Source organism: Coregonus clupeaformis, chromosome 17 (genome assembly GCF_020615455.1).
Source record: "Coregonus clupeaformis isolate EN_2021a chromosome 17, ASM2061545v1, whole genome shotgun sequence".
Classification (NCBI taxonomy): Eukaryota; Metazoa; Chordata; class Actinopteri; order Salmoniformes; family Salmonidae; genus Coregonus; species Coregonus clupeaformis.
In genome coordinates this window covers 6433079-6453964 of record NC_059208.1, presented here as the reverse complement: position 1 = coordinate 6453964, position 20886 = coordinate 6433079, and the positions used below count along the sequence as shown (strand labels likewise).

At 44.6% G+C, this 20886-nt stretch overlaps 1 protein-coding gene across 1 annotated transcript in view; it reads left to right on the top strand.

Moving 5' to 3' along the window:
• LOC121585778 (potassium channel subfamily K member 9-like) overlaps positions 1 to 20260 on the top strand; it is a 42267-nt gene extending 22007 nt beyond the window's left edge. The window contains exons 2-5 of the mRNA XM_041902079.1: positions 19027 to 19043; positions 19149 to 19181; positions 19271 to 19948; positions 20111 to 20260. Coding sequence (XP_041758013.1) covers positions 19027 to 19043; positions 19149 to 19181; positions 19271 to 19948; positions 20111 to 20260 — 878 coding nt within the window. The remainder of the gene's footprint in view (positions 1 to 19026; positions 19044 to 19148; positions 19182 to 19270; positions 19949 to 20110) is intronic.
• Positions 20261 to 20886: the final 626 nt, after the last annotated feature.

The window sequence follows — 20886 nt, the reverse complement described above, 5'->3', positions numbered from 1 at the left end:
ACAATCATGTTCTGTATACAGTCGCTTCAATAGACAGGGGTTAAGGACTGTCAATGAGGTGCAGGTCAGCACAGTCTGATTCACTGTCACTCAATTACACCCTTAGAAAAAAGGGTTCCAAAAGGGTTATTTGGCTGTCCCCATAGGATAACCCTTTTTGGTTCCAGGTAGAACACTCTGTAGAAAAGGTTCTACGTGGAACCCAAAAGGGTTCTACCTGGGACCAAAAAGGGTTTTTCAAAGGGTTTGTCACTCCCTGACTCAGAGGACGCTTATATGTTGAGTCAGGGTGTGTATATTCCTTGTTGTGATTTTCTATGTTGTATTTTCTATGTTTAGATCTAGTATGTCTAGATCTATGTTGGCCGGTGTGGTTCCCAATCAGAGGCAGCTGTCGCTCGTTGTCTCTGATTGGGGACCATACTTAGGCAGCCTATTGGCACTAGTGGGTTGTGGGATCTTGTTCCGTGTTAGGTATGTTGTTTGTGTACGTTGGACTTCACGTTTCGTTTGTTGTTTTGTCGTTGTGTATTCAATTCAAATAAACATGTATGCATATCACGCTGCGCCTTGGTCTGACCCGTCTATGAACGAACGTGACAGAAGATCCCACCAAACGAGGACCAAGCAGCGTGCCCAGGAAGAGCGAATAGCCATGTCACAGGTGGGCAAATGGTGGTCATGGGAGGAGATATTTGCGGGGAAAGGGCCATGGGCAAAGGTAGATGCCCAGGCAGGAGAGGAGCAACGGCAGCACAGAGGAAGCCGGTCGAGGAAGAAGCCTGAGTGACAGCCCCAATATTTTTTTTTTGGGGGGGGGGGCTAAGAGGGTGGTTGGCGGAGCCTAGGGTTAGAGCAGAGCCAACTCCCCGTACTCACGCGAGAAGGCGTATGACTGGGCAAGCTCCATGTTATGCGGAGCTACGTCCTCGTAAAACTGACTATCCTACCGATCCTTGACTTCGGCGATGTAATTTACAAAATAGCCTCCAACACTCTACTCAGCAAATTGGATGTAGTCTATCACAGTGCTATCCGTTTTGTCTCCAAAGCCCCATACACTACCCACCACTGTGACCTGTACGCTCTTGTTGGCTGGTCCTCACTACATGTTCGTCGTCAAACCCACTGGCTCCAGGCCATCTATAAATCACTGCTAGGCAAATCCCCGCCTTATCTTAGCTCATTGGTCACCATAGCAGCACCCACCCGTAGTCTGCGCTCCAGCAGGTATATCTCACTGGTCATTCCCAAAGCCAACACCTCCTTTGGCCGCCATTCCTTCCAGTTCTCTGCTGCCAATGACTGGAACGAATTGCAAAAATCTCTGAAGCTGGAGACTCTTATCTCCCTCAATAACTTTAAGCATCAGTTGTCAGAGCACCTTACCGATCACTGCACCTGTACACAGCCCATCTGAAATTAGCCCACCCAACTACCTCATCCCTATATTGTTATTTATTTTGCTCTTTTGCACCCCAGTATCTCTATTTGCACATAATCTCTTGCACATCTAGCATTCCAGTGTTAATACTATTGTAATTATTCTGCACTATAGCCTATTTATTGCCTTACCTCCATAACTTGCTACATTTGCACACACTGTATATATATTTTCTGTTGTATTTCTGACTTTATGTTTTTTACCCCATATGTAACTCTGTGTTGTTTTTATTGCACTACTTTGCTTTATCTTGGCCAGGTCGCAGTTGTAAATGAGAACCTGTTCTCAACTGGCTTACCTGGTTAAATAAAGGTGAAATAAAATAAAAAAAGTACTGTGTCGCCAGTGCGCCGGCACAGGCCTGTACGTCCTGTGCTTGCACCACGCACGTGCCGTGCGAAGATGGGCATCCAGCCAGGACGGGGTGTGCCGGCTCAACGCTCCTGGTCTCCAGTACGCCTCCTCGGTCCCGCGTATCCTGCGCCAGTTCTACGAGCTGTATCGCCAGTGCGCGTGCACAGCCCAGTGCGTCCTGTGCCAGCGCCCCGCACGTGTAGTGCGAAAGTGGGCAGCCAGCCAGGATGGGTTGTGCCAGCTCTCCGCTCCAGACCTCCAGTCCGCCTTCGCAGTCCGGTCCGGCCCGTTCCTGCTCCTCGCACCAAGCCAGTGGTGCGCGTCGCCAGCCCGGCCCGGCCTGTTCCTGCCCCTCGAACCAAGCCAGTGGTGCGCGTCGCCAGCCCGGCCTGGCCTGTTCCTGCCCCTCGCACCAAGCCAGTGGTGCGCGTCGCCAGCCCGGTCCGGCCTGTTCCTGTCCCTCGCACCAAGCCAGTGGTGCGCGTCGCCAGCCCGGCCCGACCTGTTCCTGCCCCTCGCACCAAGCCAGTGGTGCGCGTCGCCAGCCCTGCCCGGCCTGTTCCCGCCCCTCGCACCAAGCCAGTGGTGCGCGTAGACAGCCCGGTCCGGCCTGTTCTTGTCCCTCGCACCAAGCCAGTGGTGCGCGTCGCCAGCCCGGCCCGGCCTGTTCCTGCCCCTCGCACCAAGCCAGTGGTGCGCGTCGCCGGCCCGGCCTGTTCCTGCCCCTCGCACCAAGCCAGTGGTGCGCGTCGCCAGCCCGGCCCGGCCCTGTGCCTCGCACCAAGCCAGTGGTGCGCGTCGCCAGCCCGGTCCGGCCTGTTCCTGCCCCTCACACCAAGCCAGTGGTGTGCGTCGCCAGCACGGCCTGTTCCTGCTCCCCGCACCAGGCCAGTGGTGCACGTCGCCAGTCCGGTACGGCCCGTTCCTGCTCCCCGCACCAAGCCAGTGGTGCGCGTCGCCAGCCCGGTCCGGCCTGTTCCTGCTCCTCGCACCAAGCCAGTGGTGCGTGTGTCCAGTCCGGCATGGCCCGTGCCTGTTCCACCGGTGCCCAGTTCAGCTCCGGTCAGCGGCTCCACTCCGGAGCCAGAGCAGTCCGCTCCACCGGTGCCTGATCCAGCTCCGGTCAGCGGCTCCACTCCGGAGCCAGAGCAGTCCGCTCCACCGGGGTCCAGTCCAGATCCGGTCAGCGGCTCCACTCCGGAGCCAGAGCAGTCCACTCCACCGGTGCCCAGTCCAGCTCCAGTCAGCGGCTCCAGTCCGGAGCCTGAGCAGTCCGCTCCACCGGTGCCAGGTCCAGCTCCGGTCAGCGGCTCCAGTCCAGACTCAGACGTCAGCCCCTCTCCAGGTTCGGGGTCTCCCACACCAGGGTCCAGACAGGGCTTGGAGTATAGTGGGAGGAAGGAGAGGGGAAGCAACGCGCCGAGGTCTAGACCAGACCAGGGGCGCAACAGGGAGGCGAAGAGTGAGAGGTCGTCACGCCCTGAGCCGGATCCGCCTCCGAGGCGGAATGCCCACCCGGCCCCTACCCTGTTATGTGTATGTTGTGCGGTCGGAGTCCGCACCTTTGGGGGGTACTGTCACGCCCTGACTCAGAGGGACGCTTATATGTTGAGTCAGGGTGTGTATATTCCTTGTTGTGATTTTCTATGTTGTATTTTCTATGTTTAGATCTAGTATGTCTAGATCTATGTTGGCCGGTGTGGTTCCCAATCAGAGGCAGCTGTCGCTCGTTGTCTCTGATTGGGGACCATACTTAGGCAGCTTATTGGCACTAGTGGGTTGTGGGATCTTGTTCCGTGTTAGGTATGTTGTTTGTGTACCTTGGACTTCACGTTTCGTTTGTTGTTTTGTTGTTGTGTATTCGGTTCAAATAAACATGTATGCATATCACGCTGCGCCTTGGTCTGACCCGTCTATGAACGAACGTGACAGGGTTCTCCTATGGGGACAGCCAAAGAACCCTTTAAGGTTCTAGATAGCACCTTTTTTTCTAAGAGTGGGGCTATGTGGAGTGGACCTCAGTATTGTAAAAAATACCTCTCTTGAAAAACCCTTCTCTCTATGTCACCTAACACAACATATACGTTCACATCTCATTCATGTGATGTGGTGACGTTAGTAGCAGTAGGTGGGTTTCCAATCAAGAGTGTGTATGAATAATTTAAAGCTGCGTTATGTTATGCAGTGTTTGGTGGGTATTATAAATTGTGTGTGTGTGTGTGTGTGTGTGTGTGTGTGTGTGTGTGTGTAGGGAGGTATGTGTGAAGGCATCATGCAGAGTGTAAACGTTTACAGATTCCTTAATAAGAACCAGTAGGACTCCCAGATCTAAGCCTCATCCCTGTCAGGCATCATGTCAAATAGCATGTCATGTGTTTACCCTGGCCATATCTCTCTATAGGCCATATGCTGCTAATTTGTACAGCAGAGAGGTGATGGACCATAGGTATGACTGATGGAGCTACACCGCCACAGCTGATTCTCTGAAATGGCACCCTATTCCCAACATTGTGTAATACACCCTATTCCCTATCGGCCCTGGTTTAAAGTAGTGCACTATATAGGGAGTAGGGTGCCATTTTGAACTCTGTTTCTCATCTGTCTGCCAGCGTGATGACAGCATCTAGTGTGGAGAATGATGACAGTGGACACACAGTCTCTTCTGTCTGCTGCCAGCGTGATTGACAGCTCTCGGTAGCCAAAGGCACTTCACAGCTGCACTCTGTCCCCCCCTCCATACATAGCTGTCATCTCCTACAGCCACATGAGCTGGACCATAACATTGACAGGGATTGTTTGGGGTGTGTGCGTGTACTGTGTGTGTGTATGGTGTGTGTGCGCATGTGGAAGGGTGTGTGTGTCTCAGTGGCTGTCATCTCCAACCACTGTTGACAAGGAGTGTTTGGTGAAGACTTCTGTCAATGGGGTAGTGTGGTCTTGACAGTGATTGTTGTTTGGTTGTGGTGGTGCTGTGTGTGTGATGTGTGTTTGTCTGTGTATGGTTGTGTGTGGTTCTGCCAATGAGGTTGTGGTCTTGATAAAGATTTTTTGGTGGGGCGAGGTGTGTGTGTCTGCGTGTGGTCTTGACAGCGATTTTTTGGCGAGTTTGTTTAGACAGAAGCAACTCAGAAAAGGTTATAGGAATCCTGTCAAAACCTGTTTTAAGACTAAAAAACACTCCCAGCTCAGAGTAGGTTTTAGAATAATATGACAATGCCCAGACAAAGTCTGAGCCAGGAGTAAAATCAACTCATAACATTTTATCTACGCTGGTAATCACGACAGTTTGAGGTACCGCAAAGGAAAGACGGTGATGCTCATTGACATTGTTGTAAATAATGGAGAATAACCAATCACGAATCGGCATCGCCAGCTGTACACGCTTCAGACAACCACGGTGAATATGACTGTCAAATGTTGCAATGGTAAAACATTTGATAGAATTTTCGCCTGACACGATCACTTTGCCTACTTTTAAATCTTTGCTAATATGTTGGTGTGCATAACATATATTATGTATTTTTATTAATTTCTTATTACAAAAGCGGCATTTTTTATAATATTACCGTTATATCAACACACTCATCTCTCCCGTTTAACAACTCTAAATTGCTTTGGCACAGTTGGCATCAAATCACTTTCCGATAATGTTGCATAAAATGTTAACATAGGTCAAAGTTAACATAGGCCCTAGATGCCTTTAATTTAGGCATTTTTTTTTTTTTACGTGTTATTGCGCTCCAAATGGATTACTTGAAATAACGTGATGTAGGTTGATCAAATAATCAAAATCAAAATCTGATAATTTATAAGCCTACTGTATGTGGTTGCCCACGGGTTCCCACGGGGGGCCAGTATGAAAATGTATGCACTCACTAACTGTAAGTCGCTCTGGATAAGAGCGTCTGCTAAATGACAAAAAATGTAAAATGTTATAAGTATCTAGGCATATCATGTGAAATAGGGCTCATGTGAAATCATTTTCAAAAGTATGTCGGTCTAGATTATTTATGGGTTGATCATATAGAAATATCAAAACATTCTTTCAGCAAAGCAATTGCATGTAGCGCAGGAACCACTGACTACATTTTCTATTATCAAGACACCTGCTGGTAACTCAACTCATGAGGTGTCCTAAATATCTGTCGACTAGGTGGGACTCTTATGACTAAAGCTTTTATTTTTATCCATAAGGGTAGGAGTAAAATGTCTCTATTCTCAGCACTTACAACCAATTCTCTAGTCTGAGACACTTTGTGGATAAGGCCCCTGGTCTTAAGAGCCTTCAGTCTAATGTTCACACAGTGAGGATTTTCTTGCGTGTTTCATCAAACTCATTTTTCATGTTCTATTCATTAAAGTATCACCCCCATTTTCAAAGAGCAGCTTGCATCGAACATCTATTAGCAAAGGAGAGCTCCTCCTCTGTTTCACTCTTTGTTCTGAGTTTACAGCAGATATATTTCTCTTCCTCACTGTCTGTGAAATGGAGATTGTGAAGAAAGTGTAGTAAAATGGCTACTGCCTGTGCAGATATTTTCTCCTGAAAACAAGAAGTATCTAGAGTACCTGTGTGGGGAGTTACTTGTACTTTTTAGTCTTTGTTCTAAGAAGGTAGAGTATTGCAGGATTCCTCTCCATCTAATTAACCCCCTGATGTCTCTGGTTTCCCTATGGTTAAAGACAGTGATTAACCTCTACGGGATCGGTGTCCCGTATACGGAACGGTTGAGCTAATGTGCACTAATGTGATTAGCATGACTGTTGTAAGTAGCTGCACTGTCCAATTTACGGTAGCTATGACTGTGAAAAAATACCATGCTATTGTTTGAGGAGAGTGCACAACAAAAAAAAACTTATCACGGCAACTGTTTTGATACGTTCACCTCTGAAGGTAAATAATGTACTTACATTCAGTAATCTTGCTCTGATTTGTCATCCTAAGGGTCCCAGAGATAAAATGTAGCATAGTTTTGTTTGATAAAATCAATTTTTATATTCAAATGTAGGAAATGGGTTCTACAGTTTGAACCCCTGCTGTCTCTGGCTCCACACCCACCCTGCCCGGCCATCTAGATGTGTGAAAGTTAGTGTATAAGCTAATGATCCATCTTGTATGACATTCCTGGGAGTGTGTAAACTTACATTTTGTATTACTATATAATTTTTGTATGTTCTCTTAGTTGAAAATGTATCAATTGACCAATTCGGCACATTTGGGCAGACTTGATACAAAATAGTCCAGTATTGCAATGCTTCACTGGATCAATCTGAAACTTTGCACACACACTGCTGCCATCTAGTGGCCAGAATCTAAATTGCGCCTAAACTGCAATATTATATTGTGGCCTATATCTTGCATTTCAAAGATGATAAAAAAACACACAGATGTTATTTTGTTTGTATTATCTTTTACCAGATCTAATGTGTTATATTCTCCTAAATTAATTTCACATTTCCACAAACTTCAAAGTGTTTCCTTTCAAATGGTATCAAGAATATGCATATCCTTGCTTCAGGTCCTGAGCTACAAGCATTTTGATTAGGGTATGTCATTTTAGGCAAAAATTGAAAAAAAGTGTCCGATCCTTAAGAGGTTAAACACTTGAACTCTGCAGGTGTTGGGGAAACAAGTGTACCCTTTGACTTGTGTCAGGGCACTACTGTTCCCTTATATCCTGACATGTAAACCAACACTTTAAATATAAATACTAAATCCAAATGAAAGTGTCTGGACCAGTACTGAGATGTATGAACAACAAGTAGGAACAACATCAACAAGTAGACATTTTGAGAATGTTTTTAATTTAATGAATTAACCTTATTCCCTAACACCCTAGCTTTGAAACCATGTTAAAAGATGAACATATCAAATGCCATTAAATACATAGACTTGTTCTTATCCAACCGTACTCATAAAAAATACATTAAAATATGCAGGAATCCTTAAACACTGGTGCATACTGGTGGTAAAGCGGTACCAATATGAATAATGCATAGAAATGAAGCAGTTATATTTTAAATATTGATTTATGCACTTTAAATATTGTATAATGTCTTAAAACGTATTTAAGGTTTGATATACAGTGCCTTGCAAAAGTATTCAGATCCCTTGGATTTCTTCATATTGTATGGTTACAAATTGGGATTAAAATGTAAAAAATGTATTTTTTTGGTCAACAATCTACACAAAATACTCTGTAATGTCAAAGTAAAAATGTGTTTATAATAATAATCATAACATTTGTATAACTAAAACATAGTTGTTGCATAAATATTCAGCTCTCTGAGTCAATACATATTAGAAACACCTTTGGAATCAATTACCGCTGTGAGTCTTCTTGAGTAAATTTATAAGAGATTTGCACACCTGGATTGTGCAATATTTTCCCATTATTCCTTACAAAATTCTTCAAGTTCTGTCAAGATGTTGGGGATCATCGCTAGACAGCAATTTTCAAGTACTGTAACTGTAACTGTAAAACTGTAACTTGGCCACTCAGGAAAATTCACTGTATTCTTGGTATGCAACTCCAGTGTAGATTTGGCCTTGTGTCGTAGGTTATTGTCCTGCTCATATTATTTATTTTAGACAATCGATATATAATGAATAATAAGCTTTAAAAGAGCCCAAACACAACACAGTATGCGGAATTAGAAGGTGTTTCAGGGCTTGTTGCACCAAAGTCACTGGTTGGTTTGGATATTCATTTTCATCATAGTTACTTACCAAACATGTTCCCACAGAACTTTCTCTGAACTAGAATATTACAAATCTTTCCATAGCAGTCTGATCTGGGGGCTAGCCTGGCCCGTGGGTGCTGCTGCATCAGGAGCTGTGACATTTACCCATTAGGTCCAGGCCCGGCCCACCCCGCACTGCACCCCCGGTCCTACCCCTCGCTGCACCCCCGGTCCTCTCCCGCTCTGTGCCCCTGGCCCACCTCAGCGCTGCTCCTCTTCTGGCTCAGAGTAGGCTATTGATCCATGAAGTTAAATCCCTTGGTCCACTCTGACCATCCCACCTCACCGGGTGAGCCAGCAGAATGCCACAACAAGACCTAACAGTTAGGTCTTAGCTCACTGCCTTCTGCTTACCAAGCATTCCTCTCCTAAAATGTTTATGTGATGTTTCAGGTCCATGTTGTGTACTCAACATGTGTTGATGTTGCCACCACTTTTCAGGGAAGGAATGTGCTCTTCATTGCCTCCTATTAGGTTTATCTACACTGAGAGTGCAAAGCATTAGGAACGTTCCATGACACAGACTGACCAGGTGAAAGCTATGATCCCTTATTGATGTCACTTGTTAAATCCACTTCAATCAGTGTAGATGAAGGGGAGGAGACAGGTTAAAGAAAGATTTTAAAAAAAAGCAAAGCACTTAACCCTAATTGCGTCAATAATGGCTGATCCCTGGCTCTGACCCCACTCTCGAGGAGTGGGATATGCAAAAAACATATTTCCAAGGACAAATGTAAGCACCCACCTAATTAGCTTATCATTAAGAGGCGGTAGTTTGGTACAGTAGTTTTCCTTGTAAAAGCAGACTGGCGTACCACAACCACAATAGATGCTCCCCAGAGACATGGTGGTGGGCACAGTGAAATCAGCTTTACCAGAACTGCTCTGGCGGTTTAGAGCATGCTGTGTTCTACAAGTGGTGTCTTGTGTCTGTGATACTAAACAGTGTGTCCCTAGGGGCTGGAAAAACAAATAGAGCCACACTAGTAAGTGAGGACACACGGGAGGGCTGCAGTACAGTGGATCTTCACAGCTTGGAAAGTCTAATAAACTTCAGAGCTGATAAACACTGTGCTCACAGCTTCCCCTGCAGGTCTCAGCAGGGAATGGCCTCGCCTGTGTGTTTGTGTGTGTCACCTTGTAAAAAGCTGAACTATAAATAGCTCTATGTGAACAGCGATAAGGTAATGGACATGTGAGCAGTAGCGTAGAATTCGACCATGTGTGTGCAGTGTGAGCAAAAATATTCACTATAAAAAGCTTCTGTATGTAAAAGATGTTCTCTTTTATACATTCCAGCTTCTATTGAAAAATAAGGACTTATTACTTACAATTAAGTTTAACCAAATTCACTGTTTCTCTCTCAGGCTGATACAGAGAGACTTTTATTACAAGCAGGCTTGACTACTGTAATGGTCTCCTGTCTGGTCTACCCAAGAAAGCCGTTGGTCAACTGCAAAACATACAGAATGCTGCAGCACGGGTACTGACCAAGACCAGACGGAGAGCCTTTGAGTTTTATAATTAATTTTGAGATTCCTGTATTGGTTTTTAAATCAATCCAAGATTGTGCACCCCAATACATATCAGACATGCTTTTTAGTTATGTAACTATCCCAAAGCCTAGGACCATGAGGCATGGAGAGGCAGCCTTCAGTTATTATGCCCCCTAGCCTGCCAGAGAACCTGAGGGTGACCGAAACTGTGGGCATATTTAAAAGGGATCTTAAAACACAAATGTTTTGCTTTGCTTTTCCTTACGGTGCTTTTTAGTAGTTCAGTTTTGATTGTTATTCCTTTATATTTATCCTATGATGTTTGTTGTGTAGTAAATATTTCTGTTTTCATTTTTATAGTTTTTCTTTATTTAGTTTTTTCCTGTGAAGCACATTGCGTTACATCCATGTGTGAAATGTGCTATATAAATAAAGCTTGATTTGATTGAATTATTCTGGCATAAATTCAGCATGTGAATGCTCATGTACTGTGATTATCATATTGTCAGGAGAAATAGAGAGAAAGAGAGCCAGACTATGACTCTTTCCACTGCCGTTCCCTCCCCTCTGTGCAATATCTGTTCTGGGGCTGTCTGGTTTGTGGAGCTCCCTCCCAGCTGAACAGCCCTCCAGCTGGAGAAGACAGGGGTAAGTCAGAGGCCAGGCAGAGACTAATGATCTGGGCCACAAGAGTCAAGAGGGGGCCACAGACCACTAGCAAAAAGCTGGTTTTCCATGACAGCTGGGTAAGGAGGGCCTGTTGGGTACAGTGTGGGGAGTTATCATATCAATACCTTTACAACACCACAACCTCTCAGCATCAGACTAATTACCAATAAAAGAAGACAACCTGTATGGTATGTCATTGTATGACGAAAGGTTAACTGCTGAGTAAACCCACATACAGTAGTTCCTCATTACGATTGTATAGGGGGAGAGGGGCAGGCCAGACACAGAACTAGTGTCAGCATCATGATGAGTGGGCGGTCAGACAGTACTGTGTGCAAATGCCTGTTGCTTAGCAGCATTTCACAGCCTTAGTGTGGTGCTGGGCACTGAGCATCATTAGACCTGTAGAACTTCCACAGTGACAACTGGGACTGGGAGGCAGGGACAGAGAGAGAGAGAGAGAGAGAGAGGGGAGGGGGGAGAGAGAGAGAGACGAGAGAGAGCACACACACCGAGCCGGGAGAGCTCTGACAAGTTGGTAATATTCCACAGAGCAGAGCTCTACTCATTTCCCTTGTCTCTTGCTCCATGTCTGTTCAACCAATCAGCCGAGCAGCAGAGCAGAGACACTAGGGAGTCAGAGGAGGGCACTACGTCATCTACAGTACTAACTCAGTGGAGGGTGGAAGGGATGAGGAAGTACACACTAATTCACAGTGTTCAAGTCTGGGCTGGCACCTTTCTAGGAAGGAGGTGTTTTACCACCCTGGCTTGTGAGATCACTGTGTTAACTGACAGCACCAGTGTGTGTGTGTGAGAGTGTGTGTGAGAGTGAGTGAGTAAGTGAGTGAGTGAATGAGTGAGAATGTGATAGTCAGAGGCAGAGAGAGAGTATGCTCACTGAACTCTGTTCTGAAATCCAAAACCTAATTAGCCTCAGAATAATAAAAATATCTTTAATGTTATTCTGGCTCGAGATTGTCTACTAATAATGTATACGCCTCCGTGACTATAGCACAAATTACTGTCCTTTACATGATTGACATCCACGTCAATACTCAACCACACTGGTTAAATAGCATTAATACTTAACAACACTGGTTGATTGATGAGCATCAATACCGAAACCAATTCTGTTATTGCTGAACATTCTAATTGTCTGTGTAGCTGTTTCTATAAATAGCTTCAGTATTGGTTTAGTTGATAGCTTCTTATAATTTAGAGGCATTTTCACAGTTCTGTCCACTCACTCACCTTGAAAAGGGTTATAGCCAATTTATGCTTAATCCAAAAATGTGGTCGGAGGCGGCGTATGGATTGTGTGACGCAATTGCGGAGCCTCTGGAGGCCCGCAGAGGCCAAATTGAGCTCCACATCACATCGCTGTTCACCTCTCAAATGTTGTAACAATGCGGAGGGCTCCGTATAGCTCCGCATTTACATGATTGTTTGACGGTAGGTGAGGGCGGGAGGTCCTGTATAAACATAAACTTACTTCCTTGACAACTTCCTTTACAACAGCTCTACACTGCTCTGCGTAGCTCAAGAAGTCTGAATGCCCTGACTTCTACAGAGGCCGTATCACCGTAAATGCTACATGGCCAATGCAGACGTTGGATTGACCGTGCAGTGCCTTTTAGAGGCAGTTGATGGAGATCTGAAATGATTAGAGGTGTAAGCAATATGGCAGTAGCTTCACCTTGGTCTTTGATCGGTAAACATTAAAACAAGAACTACTGTTTGCCCAAGGGAATTACTGGTCTCCTTGCATACATCTTTCAATGTCAACCTTGGCTTGAAGGTGTTGGGGTACATAACATGAAATGACAACAATGATTAAAGCCTACAGACCAAAGCTACAGTGTGTGATGAACATAAAACAAAGATATACTGTACATTATCAGTGAGATGGCAGTGTGTGTGTGTGTGTGTGTGTGTGTGTGTGTGTGTGTGTGTGTGTGTGTCTGCCTCACAGGAGAATGTGGGGCAGAAAGGTAGAGTGGGTGAGTGGGTGCAGACAACAGAGTGGGTGCAGACAACAAGGTTATCCGATAACATAAATGACACAGATATGATCAAATTTGATGTTTGAACAGCAGGTAGTATATATCTTAATAGCCTGGTGTGTGTGTCTGTGTGTGCACGCAAATGTGTGTGTACATCCATGCATATTGGTGTCTGTGTATGAGACTGTGTGTTGGAAGCTTCAGCATTAGCAAAATGATCAAAGCAGACTTGTGTCCGTGGGAAGTTTTCTGTAAGATGAGATGACAGATACTGTTTCTTGTACTTTCATCATAGAGAAACTAGATTTATCTATGAAAGAAATACTTTCAAGCGTAGGCTTCATCGTTCATAAAGCATAAGACTACAATAGACTAAAAATACTCAACTTTCCATATCAAGCAACAGTGATTGCAATGAAGGGCTATTGATACTTTTTTGCCATAGAGATATTTGATGTCATTCAGTTAATGTCCATTGGCTTTCCTCTCTACCTCTCTCTCAGGTTCTCCAGAACTACAAACAAACATTAATGAATGTGTAGCTATAGTAAATACATAGATTTAAGGATACTTCACTCTGGGCCATTATGACAACATAGAGTTGGCCAGGGACATGGAGGGAGTGTTTGAGGGTCTTCTCTGCACGTGCTGTTCTGGACCGCAGACAGTTAGCTCACAGTTAGTTAGCTCACAGTTAGTTAGCTCACAGTTAGTTAGCTCACAGTTAGTTAGCTCTTGTCAGTGTGGCATCTGGTGACAGGTCATCAGAGGGAGGTGCACAAGGTGTTCTGCAGTTTAACTGCTGCTCCACCTCCTATCCTGCAGTGTAACTTCCCTGTGCTGACCTTCATTATAATTCCATGGCTCACAGGTAATTAATATCTCCGGGCCACTGGAATAATGTGAGGTGGATTAACCTCCCAGAACAGATGAGCTAAAAGAGATTTGTTTGAACAACTACTCAAGTAACTAACCCTTCTCCCCACACCAACGAGGGGCCTCGATAATATCTGCAAAACGACTTACAGTCATGCATGCTATATTACCATACATTTGATATGGTTAGGAATGACAGAGAGAGCAGGTTCACCAAGACCTCAGTATGAGAGGGGTTGAGAGTATAGGACTGTGTTGCAATACTGGGTATTTTATTCTCATTAACTTGCCTTTGAGGAAAGTTGAGAAGATACAGGATTAGTTTCAAATTGGATAATACTGCATATATTAAAGAAGTATCAAAAGCTTATAGTTGACCAACACAGTGTGTATTGATTTGTATAGAAGCCTTGTAAGTGTCACATTCAGTTGCTAATTGTAAAGGCTCAGGGGATTATTCAGCAATCTTATTGTCAAGTGCATCACTGTTACACATCTATAAACTCACACAAACACCCACGTACGCAGGCACCCCCCACACACACACACACAAACACACACACACACATGGACACACACACACAGGTCTCTGCTCAGCAGAATAAATGTGTCTGTTCCCTTGACAACAACAGCTAATATAGTCATAACAGGACAAACAAATTATAGAGTCCAGAAAGTATTCAATCTAGCACTAATATAGAACACAAAGTATCCAATCAAATAGTCCAATACTGCAACACAATACCAAGTATTCAACATCAAACAGGCACTTTAGCAGGCCACAATTTAACTTGCACAATTGGTGGCTGACTAAATACTTTTTTCCCCCACTGTATATGTATGCATGTATGTATGTATGTATGTATGTATGTATGTATGTATGTATGTATGTATGTGTGTATGTGTATGTATGTATATATATGTATATATGTATATATATATATGCGAGAGAAAAACACATATGGGGGATTGGAATTGATGCAGACAATTACATTGATGGAAGTTACAATCGATCTGAAATATTAAAGCTGATCTACCCCCCCCCCCCCCAATAAAATAACACATGCAGGGACAGAGGAAAGGAGAATAAAGTGGTTTTATTTGTTCAACTAGTCAGTAGTAGGACTTGATGTATTACTGTGAGAGCTCAGAGTCTAAAACTGAGAGAAATGCAGAAAAACGACTTGTCCAACCTCTCCCCAATCATGATTGAATCTGTTCAAGGACATTGGTAACAGAAGTTCTGGGGTCAGTGGGTTCCTTAACGTCTTAGTTAAAGATTCACACTGTATGTTAGAGAAGTGCATGCTGTCAGCTTACCAATGTGTCTAGGCCCTTATCCCTTCTCTCTCTGTGAGACTGAGTACACGTGAGGACGTGAGCTTTGATGCCAGATGCTCTGTGTGGATTTGAGTGAGAGAGACAGAGGTACTCAGTGGCTGCGCTCCTTGTTTCCGAAGGGGCAAAGAACACACCGACCCACCAACCCACACACACACACACACACACACACACACACACACACAGTGTCTGAAGCGGCAAAGATGATTGAACCAATATCTAAAAGCCAATTTATGCTTGATCCGAAATGTGGTCGGAGGCCCCGTATGGATGGTGTGACGCAATTGCGGAGCCTCCGGAGGCACGCAGAGGCCAAATCCAGATCCGTACCGCATCGCTGTGCGCCTCCCAAATGTTGTAACAATGTGGAGGGCTCCGTATAGCTCCGTATACCTCACTCCCTTGACAACTTCCTTCACAACAGCTCTGCACTGCTCCACGAAGCGCAAGAATTATGAATGCCCTGACTTCTGCAGAGGCTGTATCACCGTAAATGCTGCACAGACAATGCAGATGACGGATTGAGCATACAACGCCTTTTATACATTCCTGTCATCCAGCTGAGAGACAAGGACAGCTTTGATGGTTCGGTTTCGTAACAGTATCAGATGCACACGCGTACACTTTTTGACTGTCTTGAATCTCTATCTCTATGAATCTCTCGGGCGGCAGGTAGCTTAGTGGTTAAGAGCGTTGTGCCAGTAACCAAAATGTCGCTGGTTCTAATCCCCGACTAGGTGAAAAATCTGTCGATGTGTCCTTGAGCAAGGCATATAACCTAATTGCTCCTGTAAGTCGCTCTGGATAAGAGTGTCTGCTAAATGACTAAAATGTAAAAATGTCTATGTGCAACACTGTCTACTTGTTAAAGGTGCTGTATGGTCAGTCTGACTTCTGCACTGGCTGTACATCATTTACGGTGATATGGCCTCTGCAGAAATCAGGGTATTCATAATTATTGTGCTTTGCAGAGCAGTTGAGCAGAGCTGTTGTGAAGGAAGTCGTCAAGGAAATGAGTTTGTGTTTATACAGGACCTCCCATCAACCAATCTTTTCAATGTGGAGGAATACGGATATTCTGTATATATACGGAGCCCTCCACATTGTTTCAAAATTTGGGACGTGCACGGCGATGCAGTGCGGAGCTTGATTTGGCCTCCACCTCCATACGGAGCCTCTAGACAGCATTGGCGGATCAAGCATAAATCAGCTATTACACAATAGGCGACAGACGGTGTTGAGCCAGTTTCAGCACACTCATGAACTAGTGCCAGAAATCAAATATGATTTATCCATTCATTGTCATTTCTGTCTGCCAATGTAATTAATTACCACCTGATTACTCCCCAGGAATAATTTGAGCCATTAAAATCAATATTAATTAGGCTGTTTAATGTGCAAGAGGGAATGAAGACAGGTTGCTGCTGCTAGAAGCTGTACACGATGTAATAGCTGGAAGAACCCATCCAGAAATGTTTCACTTTTCAAAAATCACTATGAATAGGCTATGAATAAAGTTATCCAGCTAGCTACTGTCTTTGACTTTGCAATGAAATGTTATGAAGCAATTTTGTTAAGAACATCCTCACAAACATCTAGTGTCAATGTGGTAATGCCAAACAACATATGTTTGATTTGGCTCTTAGTTTGGTCTCAGGAAATCCATTTACAGTTTAATCACTTAGAGGGTGTTATCTCGCCCAACTTGATTATAAAACAGAACACAGAGATGATGAAGATGATGATAATGTTAATATCATCACTCCATCTAAAGGTGATGAATAAGCACTGGCAAGGGAGCAGCGTAGCAAGGTGATTTAACTAGTAACATCTTATATTACATCTAGCTACTGTAACAGAGGTGGATCTCACTGAGTTTTGAAGCTAGAGTTTTCGAAGTAATTGCTGCTCGAACTGAGTAATATGGTCGTTTTGAGAAAACAATATCAGTGTTGTCATTGGGGCCCTAACTGTATTTTTAATGAATAGTGTATCAAAATTCTACTATCAGCATAAAGACATCATAAACAAAACACCCCCATACACTGTAACTGATCTAAATCATAGTTGGCAGGTGTTCAACTTCTCCGTCCGCTCACACACAGACAACACTTTCAGACATCTCTCTGTCTGTGTTGAGAGATAGATAGAGCTGTGGAGGGTAATTGATTTGGTGCAAAACGGAGCAAGACGAATTCCTACTGACAATGTGAGATTTTGATTTGCACCTTTCTGTTATCAGATTCAAGTCAGCTATCCAACTCTTTGGTGGCTGCTTGGAGAAACATTGTCAAGCTGTACACAACAATGAAATACATACATGCAGTGGGAGAGAGAGGGCGAGAGCGAGATCAAGAGAGAGAGAGAAAGAGAGAGCGAAATAGAGAGAGAAAGAGAGAGAAAGAGAGGAAGAGATCGAGAGAGAGAAAAAGAGAGAGAAAAAGAGAGAGATAAAGAGCAAAGGGGTGTGAATACCTATGTAAATGGTATATTTCAGTATTTCATTTTCAATCAATTAGAAAAAAAATCTAAAAACACATTTTCACTTTGTCATGATGGGGTATTGTGTGTAGATGGGAGAGAGAAATAATGAATCCATTTGAATTCAATAAGTCAAGGTGTATGAATACTTTCTGAAGGCACTGTACATATCACACAAGGCAATTTGTTGCAGAATGGCTTTTTAGTGAAGGAGTAGGCTTAATCTTGGTCCTCAAAACCGGACTTTAGTTTTCCTGGTGAGATATATTAGGTACCGTAGATTTTCAAACCAGTTTATCCTTCCATTTGTTTGCTAAATAAGTCAAAATATAATGCAACATTGTGAACTGTGTACCCTAATGTGCTACCTACTCAATCTAGTCCAGAGAAGCTGCAGGAGTTTATCAAATGCAGTCAAATCAACTGTTGACCCATGGTCCATCTTTGATTTTCATGAATTCCATGGGTAAAGCATATAGGGTTACGGGAACACACTTTATATGCACATAAAATCCCATTATCTGCTTGCTGCAAATCAAGATAGATCAAAGTCCTGAGTCTATAAAAATAATCATTCCTCATGTGCTTGAGTGGGTGGACACCCATCAGGGAATGTATGAAATCAATAGTAAAGAAACACAAAGGCCAATGGACTAGTTCAGGTTACAATGGGTCTGTGAAAAATAGTAGGAGAGTAATGCATCTTTGTCAAAACATTTGTTTCTGTATAAGAATGGTGGGTGTTATTTGGCTACAGTTAGGTTGTTGTGAGTTAGGCCTACATACGGATACAGCAGAAATGTATTAAAGAAATGTAACGTATTCTCAGCATGGCCTTTCATACTCAAAACCATTAATATACTGTACTGTACTGTACTGTACTGTATAACAAAGCATGTATAGCCTACCCTACATCTGTGTTAGATCTAATCTAGTTATGACCACAGGTTGCATTTAGAACAGCGCCATTGGGTTTATGTGTGTGTGTGTGTGTGTGCGCACGCGAGTGTGTGTGTGTGAGTCAGCAAATACAGACCTAAAGATAAAGTCTACTTATCCTAAAAGCCATATTGGCTCCGGTACGACTCCTTCCTCATCCAATAACTCCTATGTTTCCCACACTCCCCTGCAGCTCACAGGACCAGAAAGGAAAGTTCCCCCTAATTGGACAACCTTATAATCTCTGGGCCGTACTAAGATGAATGACTGGACCCATTTCTGTGCTGCCCTCTTATTCAATACCGGCCCTGTCTGTGGGGGTCAGCTCTTATTCAATAGCCATCTTGGCAGAGGGACAGCAGGACGCTTAGGGGATTTTTTACTGGGTCATATTTGAAAACAAAGCCAAACTGGGGAGTTCAGTTTATAGTAAGTGGCTTGGCGGGGCTGAGTTCTATTTTCAATTCAATCAATTGAGGAAATTAATGGGCTATTTTACCTGCTGAATGTACTGAATTTAAAAGTGAATTGACCCCATCCCTGGCAGTTATCTAGCCATCGCTGTAATATACTGGTCCCGGTTTCTGGTTTGTTGTCTCTCTTTCAGGATATGACCATGCTACTGTACCATAGATGTTATGTCTTGATCAATGTCTCCATCTTCTCTCCCTTGCAGGTTATGACCATGCCGCTGTACCATTACATCCTGGTGACTGTGGTCTGTTGTCTCCCTGCAGGTTATGACCATGCCGCTGTACCATTACATCCTGGTGACTGTGGTCTGTTGTCTCCCTGCAGGTTATGGCCATGCCGCTGTACCATTACATCCTGGTGACTGTGGTCTGTTGTCTCCCTGCAGGTTATGGCCATGCCGCTGTACCATTACATCCTGGTGACTGTGGTCTGTTGTCTCCCTGCAGGTTATGGCCATGCCGCTGTACCATTACATCCTGGTGACTGTGGTCTGTTGTCTCCCTGCAGGTTATGGCCATGCAGCTCCCGGCACAGACGCGGGGAAGGCTTTCTGCATGTTCTATGCCGTCCTGGGGATACCCCTGACCCTGGTCATGTTCCAGAGCCTGGGCGAGAGGATGAACACCTTTGTCAAGTCCCTCCTGAAGCGCATCAAGAAGTGCTGTGGCATGCACATCACCGATGTTTCCATGGAGAACATGGTGACGGTGGGGTTCTTCTCCTGCATCGGGACGCTGTGCATCGGGGCGGCTGCCTTCTCCCACTACGAGGACTGGAGCTTCTTCCAGAGCTACTACTACTGCTTCATCACACTGACTACAATCGGCTTCGGGGACTTTGTGGCCTTGCAGAAGAACCGGGCCCTTCAGCGGAGGCCCCTGTACGTGGCCTTCAGCTTCATGTATATCCTGGTGGGCCTGACTGTCATAGGAGCCTTCCTCAACCTGGTGGTGCTGAGGTTCCTGACCATGAACAGTGAGGACGAGAGGCGGGACGCCGAGGAGAGGGCCTCGCTGGCGGGGAACAGAAACAGCATGATCATCCACATCCAGGAGGAGACGCTGGGGAGAGGAGGAGGTGCCAGGAGGAGGCGCAGGGAAACGCAGGGCCAGTACTGCGCCGAGGTCACTGACCTGCCATCTGTCTGCTCCTGCATGAACTACCACTCACACGAGTTCGGCAGCTGTGGGGGAGGGATGGGGGGAGGGATGGGGGGAGGAGGAGGAGGGATGGGCTGTGCCTTCTCCCACCAGAACTCCTTTAGTTCCCAGTTGAACCCCCACCAGTACTTTCACTCGGTGTCGTACCGCATCGAGGAGATCTCTCCCAGCACCCTAAAGAACAGCTTCTTCCCCTCGCCCATCAGCTCAGTCTTCCCAGGCCTCCACAGCTTCACAGACAATCACCGACTCATGAAGAGAAGGAAATCTATCTGAGCCTAGCGCATCAGAGTGTTTTGAACTACATGTTGCATTTCAATGTTTTTGCCTACATGCTAAAACGTTGAATTGGAACAGATCATCAGACTGGGTTGGCCTATCTACACAAAGAACTCCTAGCTTTCCTTTTTTTATATACAAGTACAATGCATCTCCAATGCTGCTCCTAACCAAATCTAATTTTAGCACTTTTATTTTGTTTATTTTGGTTGGTCTAAAGATATAATATATTGAAGCGATTCACAGGGATTGATTGAAGAGGAAGGAGCTTTGGAAAGAAAAGGAAAACTTGTTGGACATGAATTGTGTTTTGTTTGTGAGGGATTCAAAGCATGAAGCATGGATACTTATTTTCCCAGGAAATTGGCCCATCTGAGATATACTAACCAGAACCAACAGATCTTGTTACACATTTCCTTATTGCCGGCTCACTAAAATAATATAGCACCTTGGTAACAATGTACCAAATGATGTACACTTAGCATTATAAGGGGGATATGTTATTTTTTTAAGTGAGCATGCCTGTTTCACCTTAACTTAAAATAATTGCAGTTAAGTGCTTTTCCTCCATTGTGTCACTGCAGACAGAGATGATACAATTTGAAATGATATCAGGTATTATT